General features: G+C 57.8%; 1 protein-coding gene across 4 annotated transcripts in view; it reads left to right on the top strand.

Moving 5' to 3' along the window:
• MAPRE3 (microtubule associated protein RP/EB family member 3) overlaps window positions 1–13,974 on the top strand; it is a 120,861-nt gene that overhangs the window by 98,488 nt on the left and 8,399 nt on the right. For all 4 annotated transcript variants that reach the window (XM_075595310.1, XM_075595311.1, XM_075595308.1 and 1 more), the window contains exon 7: window positions 11,006–11,158. In XM_075595310.1, the coding sequence (XP_075451425.1) occupies window positions 11,006–11,158 (153 nt within the window). The remainder of the gene's footprint in view (window positions 1–11,005; window positions 11,159–13,974) is intronic.

The following is a 13,974-nucleotide window of genomic DNA, read 5'->3' as shown; positions in this document are numbered from 1 at the left end:
CCCGGATGTACCCACCTTCACAGCTGGCTGGACCCCACGTTCACAACTCCGTTCCCCTCTTGACAGCTCCGCCCCCCCCCCCCCCTTCACAGGTGCGGTCTCCCCTCTCTGCCCCCCACATCAGTCTCCCCCCCTTGCCCCCACATCACTCTCCCCCCCCCGTTTGCGTGAAGGGTGGGAAGGAAAGGGGACAATGGAGGGGGGTGAATAGCGTCTCGGCCGGGAAGGTGGCCATTTTGCCACAGTAGCGGTGCCGACGATGATGGGGCCAGATGTCCAGTGCAAGCGCAGGCAGGGTTGTCGGACGGGTAAGAGGAGCAGGGGAGGGAAGAGCGTGTATAGTGTAGCGGTAAGGGTATATGGCGGTAATGGTGTGAAGCCGGTGAAGGTAAGGGATTTGTAAGGGGTAACGGGGCGGCATAGCGGAGGCGGTTATTGGGGTATGTGGCCATTTTGTAGGGTGTGTGCACAGCGGAGGTGGTGAAAGAAAGTATTATTGTTGCATTTGGTATGGGTAAGCGGGTGGCAAGCCGGGCACAGTGGAGGCGGTGAGCGTGATTGTTCGTTGGGCATTTATGTATTTTGTAGGGGTACGCGGGGATATAAGGTGCATTTTGTGCTAGGAATGGGGGTGCACAGCGGAGGCGGGGAGCGTGATAGTGGAGCGAGCGGGAAGGCGGCCATTTTGAGAGAGTAAGCGGGGAGCGGCTGTATATAGTTGTGCCGGCGAGATGGTGATTGTTGGTGGAACTGCTGATCGGAGCCGGGGTGGGGTGTAGTCGGCCATTTGTCAGGCCTGCTGAGCGGAGGTCGTGATTTGTGAGGAGTGTACAGCGGCGGCGCGGACGGGTAAGAGGGCGGGTGGACAGCAGAGGCGGTTATATTGGTGGTGTGTGATGTTGAAGGAGGTAGAGAGGTGGATAGAGGGTGTGAAAGTGAGGTGTGTGATGATTGAGGAGGTGGAGCGGTAGTAAAGGGCGCAGGGAGAGAGAGGGTTGGAAAGTGGGTTAGACTTACCAAGGTTGGTGGGTGAGTCCGCAGGGGTGATCCCAAGGGGGTAGGGTGAGTCCGCAGAGAGAGAGTCTCCGAGGCTATGCTGAGGGCTCAGGTGACTGTCTCAGGGGGTATGGTGAGTCTGCAGGGGTGGGAGTCTGTGGCAGTATGTCTGTGTGTCACAGTGGAGTAGGTGTGTCTGTGATGTCAGTGTACCTCGTGGCCAATGAGAGGCGTGGGGGGGGGCGGGTCAGGGGCGGGCGGACCGACGGACCAATGAGATTTTCCACATCTACTAACAATCAAACACTTTTGAGTTTTATATATATAGATAAAATATTTTACCAGGAAGTAATACATTGAGAGTTACCTCTCGTTTCCAAGTATGTCCTGGGCACAGGGTTAAGAAAAATAATACATGGTTACAAATACAGTTACATAATGAGCAGGGTATACATTATATACAAGACATTGCATGCACAGTTAGAGATAATATATATTATGAGCGTATGTAACAGTTACAGACCGGATTAAAATGTGAGACAGCCTTAGATTTGAAAGAACTTAAACTGGTGGTGGATGTGAGAGTCTCTGGTAGGTTGTTCCAGTTTTGGGGTGCACGGTAAGAGAAGGAGGAGCGGCCGGATACTTTGTTGAGCCTTGGGACCATGAATAGTCTTTTGGAGTCTGATCTCAGGTGATAGGTGCTGCATGTGGTAGGGGTGAGGAGCTTGTTCAGATAGGCGGGTAGCTTGCCCAGAAAGTATTTAAAGGCAAGACAGTAGGGAACTTACCACACATCTCACTGCAGATCTTATAATATCCTGGCAATACCTTATACCAGGGCACGCCAACTCCAGTCCGTAAGGTCAGGTTTTCAGGTTATCCCTGCTTCAGCACAGGTAGCTCTTCTGCACAGGTAATTCAATCAGTGGCTCAGTCAGTATCCCTAATACCTGGCCTCTTGGTGGCCCTTGAGGACTGGAGTTGGCCTCCCTCCCTATACCTTTTCCCTTATACCGCCGCACATTGTCTCAGACAATGTCACAGTGACTTTATGTACTGAGAACAGAGGAGATAGCTCGACATCAAAGGTGCAATCCTCCCCGCGCCGCGTGTTTTTCCGCTGTCCTCCCCGCGCCGCGTGTTTTTCCGCTGTCCTCCCCGCGCGTGTTTCTCCGCTGTCCTCCCCGCGCGTGTTTCTCCGCTGTCCTCCCCGCGCGCGTGTTTCTCCGCTGTCCTCCCCGCGCTGCGTGTTTCTCCGCTGTCTTCCCCGCGCTGCGTGTTTCTCCGCTGTCCTCCCCGCGCGCGTGTTTCTCCGCTGTCCTCCCCGCGCGCGTGTTTCTCCACTGTCCTCCCCGCGCGCGTGTTTCTCCGCATTTCTCCGCTGTCCTCCCCGCGCGCGTGTTTCTCCGCTGTCCTCCCCGCGCGCGTGTTTCTCCGCTGTCCTCCCCGCGCGCGTGTTTCTCCGCTGTCCTCCCTGCGCGCGTGTTTCTCCGCATTTCTTCGGTGTCCTCCCCGCACACACGTTTCTCCGCTGTCCCCCCTCACATGTTTCTCCGCTGTCCCCCCCTCGCATGTTTCTCCGCACAGTCCTCCCCGCACACGCGTTTCTCCGCTGTCCTAACCCCGCGCGTGTTTCTCCGCTGTCCTCCCCTTGTGTGTTTCTCCGCACAGTCCTTGCGCATGCGTCTTTCTCCGCAGTCCTCCCTGTGCGTGTTTCTCCGCAGTCCTCCCCGCATGCGTGTTTCTCCGCAGTCCTCCCCGCATGCGTGTTTCTCCGCAATCCTCCCCGCACACACGTTTCTCCACAGTCCTTCCTGTGCGCGTTTCTCCGCAGTCCTTCCTGTGCGCGTTTCTCCGCAGTCCTTCCTGTGCGCGTTTCTCCGCAGTCCTCCCCGCATGCGTGTTTCTCCGCAGTCCTCCCCGCACGCATGTTTCTCTGCAGTCCTCCCCATGTGCGTTTCTCCGCAGTCCTTCCTGTGCGCGTTTCTCCGCAGTCCTCCCTGTGCGTGTTTCTCCGCAGTCCTCCCCGCATGCGCGTTTCTCCGCAGTCCTCCCCGCACGCACGTTTCTCCGCAGTCCTTCCTGTGCGCGTTTCTCCGCAGTCCTTCTTGTGCGCGTTTCTCCGCAGTCCTTCCTGTGCGCGTTTCTCCGCAGTCCTCCCCGCATGCGTGTTTCTCCGCAGTCCTCCCCGCACGCACGTTTCTCTGCAGTCCTCCCCATGTGCGTTTCTCCGCAGTCCTCCATGCGCGCATTTCTCCACAGTCCTCCCTGCATGCGTTTCTCCGCAGTCCTTCCTGTGCGCGTTTCTCCGCAGTCCTTCCTGTGCGCGTTTCTCTGCAGTCCTCCCCATATGCGTGTTTCTCCGCAGTCCTCCCCGCGCGCACGTTTCTCCTCAGTCCTCCCCGCATGCGCGTTTCTCCGCAGTCCTCCCCATGTGCGTTTCTCCGCAGTCCTCCATGCGCGCATTTCTCCACAGTCCTCCCCGCATGCGTTTCTCCGCAGTCCTTCCTGTGCGCGTTTCTCCGCAGTCCTCCCCATATGCGTGTTTCTCCGCAGTCCTCCCCGCATGCGTGTTTCTCCGCAGTCCTTCCTGTGCGCGTTTCTCCGCATGTGCGTTTCTCCGCAGTCCTCCATGCGCGCATTTCTCCACAGTCCTTCCTGTGCGCATTTCTCCGCAGTCCTTCCTGTGCGCGTTTCTCCTCAGTCCTTCCTGTGCGCGTTTCTCCGCAGTCCTTCTTGTGCGCGTTTCTCCGCAGTCCTTCTTGTGCGCGTTTCTCCGCAGTCCTTCCTGTGCGCATTTCTCCACAGTCCTCCCCGTATGCGTTTCTCCGCAGTCCTCCCCGCACTCACGTTTCTCCGCAGTCCTCCATGCGCGCATTTCTCCACAGTCCTCCCCGCATGCGTTTCTCCGCAGTCCTCCCCATATGCGTGTTTCTCCGCAGTCCTTCCTGTGCGCGTTTCTCCGCAGTCCTCCCCGCATGCGTGTTTCTCCGCAATCCTCCCCACATGCGTGTTTCTCCGCAATCCTCCCCGCATGCGTGTTTCTCCGCAATCCTTCCTGTGCGCGTTTCTCTGCAGTCCTCCCCATGCGCGTTTCTTCGCAGTCCTTCACGCGCGCATTTCTCCGCAGTCCTCCCCGCATGCGCGTTTCTCCGCAGTCCTCCCCGCATGCGTGTTTCTCCGCAGTCCTCCCCGCATGCGTGTTTCTCCGCAGTCCTTCCTGTGCGCGTTTCTCCACAGTCCTTCTTGTGCGCGTTTCTCCGCAGTCCTTCCTGTGCGCGTTTCTCCGCAGTCCTCCCCGCATGTGTGTTTCTCCGCAGTCCTCCCCGCACGCACGTTTCTCTGCAGTCCTCCCCATGTGCGTTTCTCCGCAATCCTCCCCGCACGCACGTTTCTCCGCAGTCCTTCTTGTGCGCGTTTCTCCGCAGTCCTTCCTGTGCGCGTTTCTCCGCAGTCCTCCCCGCATGCGTGTTTCTCCGCAGTCCTCCCCGCACGCACGTTTCTCTGCAGTCCTCCCCATGTGCGTTTCTCCGCAATCCTCCCCGCATGCACATTTCTCCGCAGTCCTTCTTGTGCGCGTTTCTCCGCAGTCCTTCCTGTGCGCGTTTCTCCACAGTCCTTCTTGTGCGCGTTTCTCCGCAGTCCTTCCTGTGCGCGTTTCTCCGCAGTCCTCCCCGCATGCGTGTTTCTCCGCAGTCCTCCCCGCACGCACGTTTCTCTGCAGTCCTCCCCATGTGCGTTTCTCCGCAGTCCTCCATGCGCGCATTTCTCCACAGTCCTCCCCGCATGCGTTTCTCCGCAGTCCTCCCCATATGAGTGTTTCTCCGCAGTCCTCCCCGCACGCACGTTTCTCCGCAGTCCTCCATGCGCGCATTTCTCCACAGTCCTCCCCGCATGCGTTTCTCCGCAGTCCACCCCGCACGCACGTTTCTCCTCAGTCCTTCCTGTGCGCGTTTCTCTGCAGTCCTCCCCATATGCGTGTTTCTCCGCAGTCCTTCCTGTGCGCGTTTCTCCGCAGTCCTCCCCGCATGCGTGTTTCTCCGCAGTCCTCCCCGCATGCGTGTTTCTCCGCAATCCTCCCCGCATGCGTGTTTCTCCGCAATCCTTCCTGTGCGCGTTTCTCTGCAGTCCTCCCCATGCGCGTTTCTTCGCAGTCCTTCACGCGCGCATTTCTCCGCAGTCCTCCCCGCATGCGCGTTTCTCCGCAGTCCTCCCCGCATGCGTGTTTCTCCGCAGTCCTCCCCGCACGCGCATTTCTCCGCAGTCCTCCCCGCATGCGCGTTTCTCCGCAGTCCTCCCCGCATGCGTGTTTCTCCGCAGTCCTCCCCGCATGCGTGTTTCTCCGCAGTCCTCCCCGCACGCACGTTTCTCCGCAGTCCTTCCTGTGCGCGTTTCTCCGCAGTCCTTCTTGTGCGCGTTTCTCCGCAGTCCTTCCTGTGCGCGTGTTTCTCCGCAGTCCTCCCCGCACGCACGTTTCTCTGCAGTCCTCCCCATGTGCGTTTCTCCGCAGTCCTCCATGCGCGCATTTCTCCACAGTCCTCCCCGCACGCACGTTTCTCCTCAGTCCTTCCTGTGCGCGTTTCTCCGCAGTCCTCCCCGCATGCGTGTTTCTCCGCAGTCCTTCCCGCATGCGTGTTTCTCCGCAGTCCTTCCTGTGCGCGTTTCTCCGCAGTCCTCCCCGCATGTGCGTTTCTCCGCAGTCCTCCATGCGCGCATTTCTCCACAGTCCTCCCCGCACACACGTTTCTCCACAGTCCTTCCTGTGCGCGTTTCTCCGCAGTCCTTCTTGTGCGCGTTTCTCCGCAGTCCTTCCTGTGCGCGTTTCTCCGCAGTCCTTCCTGTGCACGTTTCTCCGCAGTCCTTCTTGTGCGCGTTTCTCCGCAGTCCTTCCTGTGCGCGTTTCTCCGCAGTCCTCCCCGCATGCGTGTTTCTCCGCAGTCCTCCCCGCACGCACGTTTCTCTGCAGTCCTCCCCATGTGCGTTTCTCCGCAGTCCTCCATGCGCGCATTTCTCCACAGTCCCCCCCGCATGCGTTTCACCGCAGTCCTCCCCGCACGCACGTTTCTCCGCAGTCCTCCCCGCACGCACGTTTCTCCGCAGTCCTCCATGCGCGCATTTCTCCACAGTCCTCCCCGCATGCGTTTCTCCGCAGTCCACCCCGCATGCGTGTTTCTCCGCAATCCTTCCTGTGCGCGTTTCTCTGCAGTCCTCCCCATGCGCGTTTCTTCGCAGTCCTTCACGTGCGCATTTCTCCGCAGTCCTCCCCGCATGCGCGTTTCTCCGCAGTCCTCCCCGCATGCGCGTTTCTCTGCAGTCCTCCCCATATGAGTGTTTCTCCGCAGTCCTCCCCGCACGCACGTTTCTCCTCAGTCCTTCCTGTGCGCGTTTCTCCGCAGTTCTCCCCGCATGCGTGTTTCTCCGCAGTCCTTCCTGTGCGCGTTTCTCCGCAGTCCTCCCCGCATGTGCGTTTCTCCGCAGTCCTCCATGCGCGCATTTCTCCACAGTCCTCCCCGCATGCATTTCTCCGCAGTCCTCCCCGCACACACGTTTCTCCACAGTCCTTCCTGTGCGCGTTTCTCCGCAGTCCTTCTTGTGCGCGTTTCTCCGCAGTCCTTCCTGTGCGCGTTTCTCCGCAGTCCTTCTTGTGCGCGTTTCTCCGCAGTCCTTCCTGTGCGCGTTTCTCCGCAGTCCTCCCCGCATGCGTGTTTCTCCGCAGTCCTCCCCACACGCACGTTTCTCTGCAGTCCTCCCCATGTGCGTTTCTCCGCAGTCCTCCATGCGCGCATTTCTCCACAGTCCTCCCCGCATGCGTTTCTCCGCAGTCCTCCCCGCACGCACGTTTCTCCGCAGTCCTCCCCGCACGCACGTTTCTCCGCAGTCCTCCATGCGCGCATTTCTCCACAGTCCTCCCCGCATGCGTTTCTCCGCAGTCCACCCCGCATGCGTGTTTCTCCGCAATCCTTCCTGTGCGCGTTTCTCTGCAGTCCTCCCCATGCGCGTTTCTTCGCAGTCCTTCACGCGCGCATTTCTCCGCAGTCCTCCCCGCATGCGCGTTTCTCCGCAGTCCTCCCCGCATGCGCGTTTCTCTGCAGTCCTCCCCATGCGCATTTCTCCGCAGTCCTCCCCGCACGCACGTTTCTCCGCAGTTCTTCCTGTGCGTGTTTCTCCGCAGTCCTCCCCACATGCGTGTTTCTCCGCAGTCCTCCCCATATGAGTGTTTCTCCGCAGTCCTCCCCGCACGCACGTTTCTCCGCAGTCCTCCCTGTGCGTGTTTCTCCGCAGTCCTCCCCGCATGCGTGTTTCTCCGCAGTCCTCCCCGCACGCACGTTTCTCCGCAGTCCTCCCTGTGCGTGTTTCTCCGCAGTCCTCCCCGCATGCGTGTTTCTCCGCAGTCCTCCCCGCATGCGTGTTTCTCTGCAGTCCTTCCTGTGCGCGTTTCTCTGCAGTCCTCCCCATGTGCGTTTCTCCGCAGTCCTCCATGCGCGCATTTCTCCACAGTCCTCCCCGCATGCATTTCTCCACAGTCCTCCCCGCACGCGTTTCTCCGCAGTCCTCCCCGCATGCATTTCTCCACAGTCCTCCCCGCATGCATTTCTCCGCAGTCCTCCATGCGCGCATTTCTCCGCAGTCCTCCCCGCATGCGTTTCTCCGCAGTCCTCCCCGCACACACGTTTCTCCACAGTCCTTCCTGTGCGCGTTTCTCCGCAGTCCTTCCTGTGCGCGTTTCTCCGCAGTCCTTCCTGTGCGCGTTTCTCCGCAGTCCTCCCCGCATGCGTGTTTCTCCGCAGTCCTCCCCGCATGCGTGTTTCTCCGCAGTCCTCCCCGCATGCGTGTTTCTCCGCAGTCCTCCCCGCACGCACGTTTCTCTGCAGTCCTCCCCATGCGTGTTTCTCCGCAGTCCTCCCCATGTGCGTTTCTCCGCAGTCCTCCATGCGCGCATTTCTCCACAGTCCTCCCCGCATGCGTTTCTCCGCAGTCCTCCCCGCACGCACGTTTCTCCGCAGTCCTCCATGCGCGCATTTCTCCACAGTCCTCCCCGCATGCGTTTCTCCGCAGTCCTTCCTGTGCGCGTTTCTCTGCAGTCCTCCCCGCATGCGTGTTTCTCCGCAGTCCTCCCCGCATGCGTGTTTCTCCGCAATCCTCCCCGCATGCGTGTTTCTCCGCAATCCTTCCTGTGCGCGTTTCTCTGCAGTCCTCCCCATGCGCGTTTCTTCGCAGTCCTTCACGCGCGCATTTCTCCGCAGTCCTCCCCGCATGCGCGTTTCTCCGCAGTCCTCCCCGCATGCGTGTTTCTCTGCAGTCCTCCCCGCTTCCCTCATGCGCGTTTCTCTGCAGTCCTCCCCATGCGCATTTCTCTGCAGTCCTCCCCGCATGCATTTCTCCGCAGTCCTCCCCGCACGCACGTTTCTCCGCAGTTCTTCCTCTGCGCGTTTCTCCGCAGTCCTCCCCATATGAGTGTTTCTCCGCAGTCCTTCCTGTGCGTGTTTCTCCGCAGTCCTCCCCACATGCGTGTTTCTCCGCAGTCCTCCCCGCATGCGTGTTTCTCCGCAGTCCTCCCCGCACGCACGTTTCTCTGCAGTCCTTCCTGTGCGTGTTTCTCTGCAGTCCTCCCCATGCGCGTTTCTCCGCAGTCCTCCTCCACGCGCGCATTTCTCCGCAGTCCTCCCCGCATGCGTTTCTCCGCTGTCCTCCACGCATGCGTGTTTCTCCACAGTCCTTCCTGTGCGCGTTTCTCCGCTGTCCTCCACTCATGCGTGTTTCTCAGCACAGTCCTCCCCGTGCGTGTTTCTCCGCAGTCCTCCCCGCATGCGTGTTTCTCCGCAGACCTCCCCGCATGCACATTTCTCCGCAGTCCTCCACGCGCGCATTTCTCAGCAGTCCTCCACGCGCGCATTTCTCCGCAGTCATCCCCGCGCCGTATGTTTCTCTGCAGTCCTCCCCATGCGCGTTTCTCCGCAGTCCTCCCCGTGCGCGTTTCTCAGCAGTCCTCCCCACATGCGTGTTTCTACGCTGTCCTCCACGCACACGTTGCTCCGCAGTCCTCCCCGCACGCACGTTTCTCTGCAGTCCTTCCTGTGCGCGTTTCTCTGCTGTCCTCCCCGCATGCGCGTTTCTCCGCAGTCTTCCAGCGTGCATTTCTCCGCAGTCCTCCCCGCATGCGCATTTCTCCGCAGTCCTCCCCGCGCCGCGTGTTTCTCAGCAGTCCTCCCCGCATGAGTGTTTCTCTGCAGTCCTTCCTGTGCGTGTTTCTCTGCAGTCCTCCCCGCATGCGCGTTTCTCCGCAGTCCTCCCCGCATGCGTTTTTCTCTGCACAGTCCTCCCCGCATGCGTTTTTCTCTGCACAGTCCTCCCCGCGCGTGTTTCTCCGCAGTCCTCCCTGCGCGTTTCTCTGCAGTCCTCCCTGTGCGCATTTCTCCGCAGTTCTCCCTGCGCGTGTTCTCCGCAGTTCTCCCTGCGCGTGTTTCTCCGCTGTCCTCCCCGCGCGCGTGTTTCTCCGCAGTCCTCCCTGCGTGTTTCTCCGCAGTTCTCCCTGCGCGTGTTTCTCCGCAGTTCTCCCTGCGCGTGTTTCTGCGCAGTTCTCCCTGCGTGTTTCTCCGCAGTTCTCCCTGCGCGTGTTTCTGCGCAGTTCTCCCTGCGCGTGTTTCTCCGCAGTTCTCCCTGTGCGTGTTTCTCCGCAGTTCTCCCTGTGCGTGTTCTCCGCAGTTCTCCCTGCGCGTGTTTCTCCGCTGTCCTCCCCGCGCGCGTGTTTCTCCGCAGTCCTCCCTGCGTGTTTCTCCGCAGTTCTCCCTGCGCGTGTTTCTCCGCAGTTCTCCCTGCGCGTGTTTCTCCGCAGTTCTCCCTGCGCGTGTTTCTCCGCAGTTCTCCCTGCGCGTGTTTCTCCGCAGTTCTCCCTGCGTGTTTCTCCACAGTTCTCCCTGCGCGTGTTTCTCCGCAGTTCTACCTGTGCGTGTTTCTCCGCAGTTCTCCCTGTGCGTGTTTCTCCGCAGTTCTCCGTGCGCGTGTTTCTCCGCAGTTCTCCCTGCGCGTTTCTCTGCAGTCCTCCCCACGCGCGTGTTTCTTCGCAGTTCTCCCTGCGCGTTTCTCTGCAGTCCTCCCCACGCGCGTGTTCCATTAGGATGGGTGACATAGCTTGGCGGTTGGTGCCAGGCGGGTGGCATAGCTTGGCTGGTGATGCCAGGCGGGTTGCGTAGTTTGGCTGGTAGTGTCGGGGGGTGGCATAGCTTGGCTGGTGGTGCCAGGCGGGTGGCATAGCTGGTGGTGTTGGGCGGGTGGCATAGCTTGGCTGGTAGTGCCAGGCGGGTAGCATAGCTTGGCTGGTGGTGTTTGGCGGGTGGCATAGCTTGGCTGGTAGTGCCAGGCGGGTAGCATAGCTTGGCTGGTGGTGTTGGGCGGGTGGCATAGCTTGGCTGGTAGTGCCAGGCGGGTAGCATAGCTTGGCTGGTGGTGTCGGGTGGGTGACATAGCTTGGCTGGTGGTGCCAGGCGGGTGGCATAGCTTGGCTGGTGGTGCCAGGCGGGTGGCATAGCTTGGCTGGTGGTGCCAGGCAGGTGGCATAGTTTGGCTGGTAGTGCCAAGCGGGTGGCTAGCTTGGCTGGTGGTGCCAGGCGGGTGGCATAGCTTGGCTGGTGGTGCCAGGCAGGTGGCATAGTTTGGCTGGTAGTGCCAGGCGGGTGGCTAGCTTGGCTGGTGGTGCCAGGCGGGTGGCATAGCTGGTGGTGTTGGGCGGGTGGCATAGCTTGGCTGGTGGTGTTGGGCGGGTGACATAGCTTGGCTGGTGGTGCCAGGCGGGTGGCTAGCTTGGCTGGTGGTGCCAGGCGGGTGGCATAGTTTGGCTGGTAGTGCCATGCGGGTGGCATAGTTTGGCTGGTAGTGCCATGCGGGTGGCATAGTTTGGCTGGTAGTGCCATGCGGGTGGCTAGCTTGGCTGGTGGTGCCAGGCGGGTGGCATAGCTTCTCTGTTGTGATCCTGATCTGTACCTCTATTTCCCTTCTCCCCGCACATAAGCTTCTGGAGCTGAAGCTGACCGTGGACGGGCTGGAGAAGGAGCGAGACTTCTACTTCAGCAAACTGAGAGACATCGAGCTGATCTGCCAGGAGCACGAGAGCGAGTGCGCGGGAGTCCTCTCCAAGATCATAGACATCCTGTATGCTACAGAGGTGCGTTCAGAGACTCCGCCGGCCACCTGCCCAGGAACTAGCCCAGACCCCTCTCTTTAACCCGCTTTAGTTGTTCAGTGTAATTGTTTCTGCAAACATCCCAAGATTGCAGCTTAATCCGTAATTATTTATTCAACAATAAAATGGCCATTCCCTCAACAAATCCTAAAACATTGAAATAATTCATCCTCTAAAATCCCCCTTTCCTCTCCCCCTTTTATGGGAGCGAGCGGCAGGGATCCGACCCCGGGAGCCCTCCCTATTCCGGGCAAATAAACTATAAACAAAGATGGCCGCCTGCAGCTTCCTGCCTACAAACCAATCCGACGACCAACGCCTTAATGCGCCCCCTGTCTGCAGGCATGTACTTTGCGGACACCCTCTGGCATAGGCAGGGTTCATCAGCCATGAATGGGTTAACAGTGGTTTCCTATCGGCAGCAATATTTATACACGGAACGGGATTAAATATGGTGGTAATAAAAGATTTTTTTGTGAGTGTGCACAGTGGGTTTAATACCATCGGAGGGGAAGGTATCCGTCCTCCTCCACTTCTGTACAAAACTAGACAATGTAGAGATGATGTTGGCTGTTCTCTGTGCGGCCATCACACAGCATTTCGGGGTCACACACCTGATCACCCCGGGTTTAAATACATTGTTGCACAAACCAGTCGTGATGATTAATAAAATGTGTATGCGTTACGTGCCAACGCGTTTCAGTGTTACTTCACACCTTCATCATGTGCGGTATAAATAAGCATTTTATTAATACGCAAGTCTGGGTTGTGCTGCATCATTTCCACCTGATCTGATTTGCCGTTACAGCGACTGCGTTGTAAGCTCGCAGCAGCCATGAGGCCATTCATGTAGGGAAAGTGTGTTTAGACAACCTGCTCTGTTTTTTGGAGCGACGTATGTAATAGCAGTTTCTAATATTTTATGCAGAATGTTAGATTTACACCCCTTATTTTGGGGCAAATAAATGACAATAAGAAACGGCGCAGAGACGCAGAATGTGATACATCTCATTATAATCTGTGCACCATGTAACTCCTCCCCCAACTCCTCCTACTGACTCTCCCCAAGGTGCAAGCTGGGGCAGAGATGCAGGATGTGATACATCTCATTATAACCTGTGCACCATGTAACTCCCCCCAACTCATCCTACTGACTCTCCCCAAGGTGCAAGCTGGGACAGAGACGCAGAATGTGATACATCTCATTATAATCTGTGCACCATGTAACTCCTCCCCAACTCCTCCTACTGACTCTCCCCAAGGTGCAAGCTGGGGCAGAGACGCAGAATGTTATACATCTCTTTATAATCTGTGCACCATGTAACTCCCCCCAACTCCTCCTACTGACTCCCCACAAGGTGCAAGCTGGGGCAGAGACGCAGAATGTGATACATCTCATTATAATCCGTGCACCATGTAACTCCCCCCCCCCCAACTCCTCCTACTGACTCTCCCCAAGGTACAAAATGGTGCAGAGACGCAGAATGTGATACATCTCATTATAATCTGTGCACCATGTAACTCCCCCAACTCCTCCTACTGACTCTCCCCAAGGTGCAAACTGGGGCAGAGAGACGCAGAATGTGATACATCTCATTATAATCTGTGCACCATGTAACTCCCCCCAACTCCTCCTACTGACTCCCCACAAGGTGCAAGCTGGGGCAGAGACGCAGAATGTGATACATCTCATTATAATCTGCACCATGTAACTCCTGCCAACTCCTCCTACTGACTCTACCCAAGGTGCAAGCTGGGGCAGAGACGCAGAATGTGATACATCTCATTATAATCTGTGCATCATGTAACTCTCCCCAACTCCTCCTACTGACTCTCCAGAAGGTACAAAATGGTGCAGAGACGCAGAATGTGATACATCTCATTATAATCTGTGCACCATGTAACTCCTCCCAACTCCTCCTACTGACTCCCCACAAGGTGCAAGCTTGGGCAGAGACGCAGAATGTGATACATCTCATTATAATCTGTGTGCCATCTAACTCCTCCCCAACTCCTCCTACTGACTCTCCAGAAGGTACAAAATGGTGCAGAGACGCAGAATGTGATACATCTCATTATAATCTGTGCACCATGTAACTCCTCCCAACTCCTCCTACTGACTCCCCACAAGGTGCAAGCTGGGGCAGAGACGCAGAATGTGATACATCTCATTATAATCCGTGCACCATGTAACTTCCCCCAACTCCTCCTACTGACTCTCCCCAAGGTGCAAGCTGGGGCAGAGACACAGAATGTGATACATCTCATTATAACCTGTGCACCGTGTAACTCCTCCCCAACTCCTCCTACTGACTCTCCCCAAGGTGCATGCTGGGGTAGAGGCGCAGAATGTGATACATCTCATTATAATCTGTGCACCATGTAACTCCCCCAACTCCTCCTACTGACTCTCCCCAAGGTGCAAACTGGGGTAGAGACGCAGAATGTGATACATCTCATTATAATCTGTGCACCATGTAACTCCCCCCCAACTCCTCCTACTGACTCGCCCCAAGGTGCAAGCTGGGGCAGAGATGCAGAATGTGATACATCTTATTATAATCTGTGCACCATGTAACACCCCAACTCCTCCTACTATCTCTCCCCAAGGTGCAAGCTGGGGCAGAGACGCAGAATGTGATACATTTCATTATAATCTGTGCACTTTGTAACTCCTCCCCAACTCCTCCTACTGACTCTCCCCAAGGTACAAACTGGGGCAGAGACACAGAATGTGATACATCTCATTATAATCTGTGCACCATGTAACTCCCCCCAACTCCTCCTACTGACTCTCC

This window comes from Ascaphus truei, chromosome 4 (genome assembly GCF_040206685.1).
Source record: "Ascaphus truei isolate aAscTru1 chromosome 4, aAscTru1.hap1, whole genome shotgun sequence".
NCBI lineage: Eukaryota > Metazoa > Chordata > Amphibia > Anura > Ascaphidae > Ascaphus > Ascaphus truei.
The sequence above is the reverse complement of the archived record's forward strand: the minus strand, read 5'-3'. Positions and strand labels throughout refer to the sequence as shown.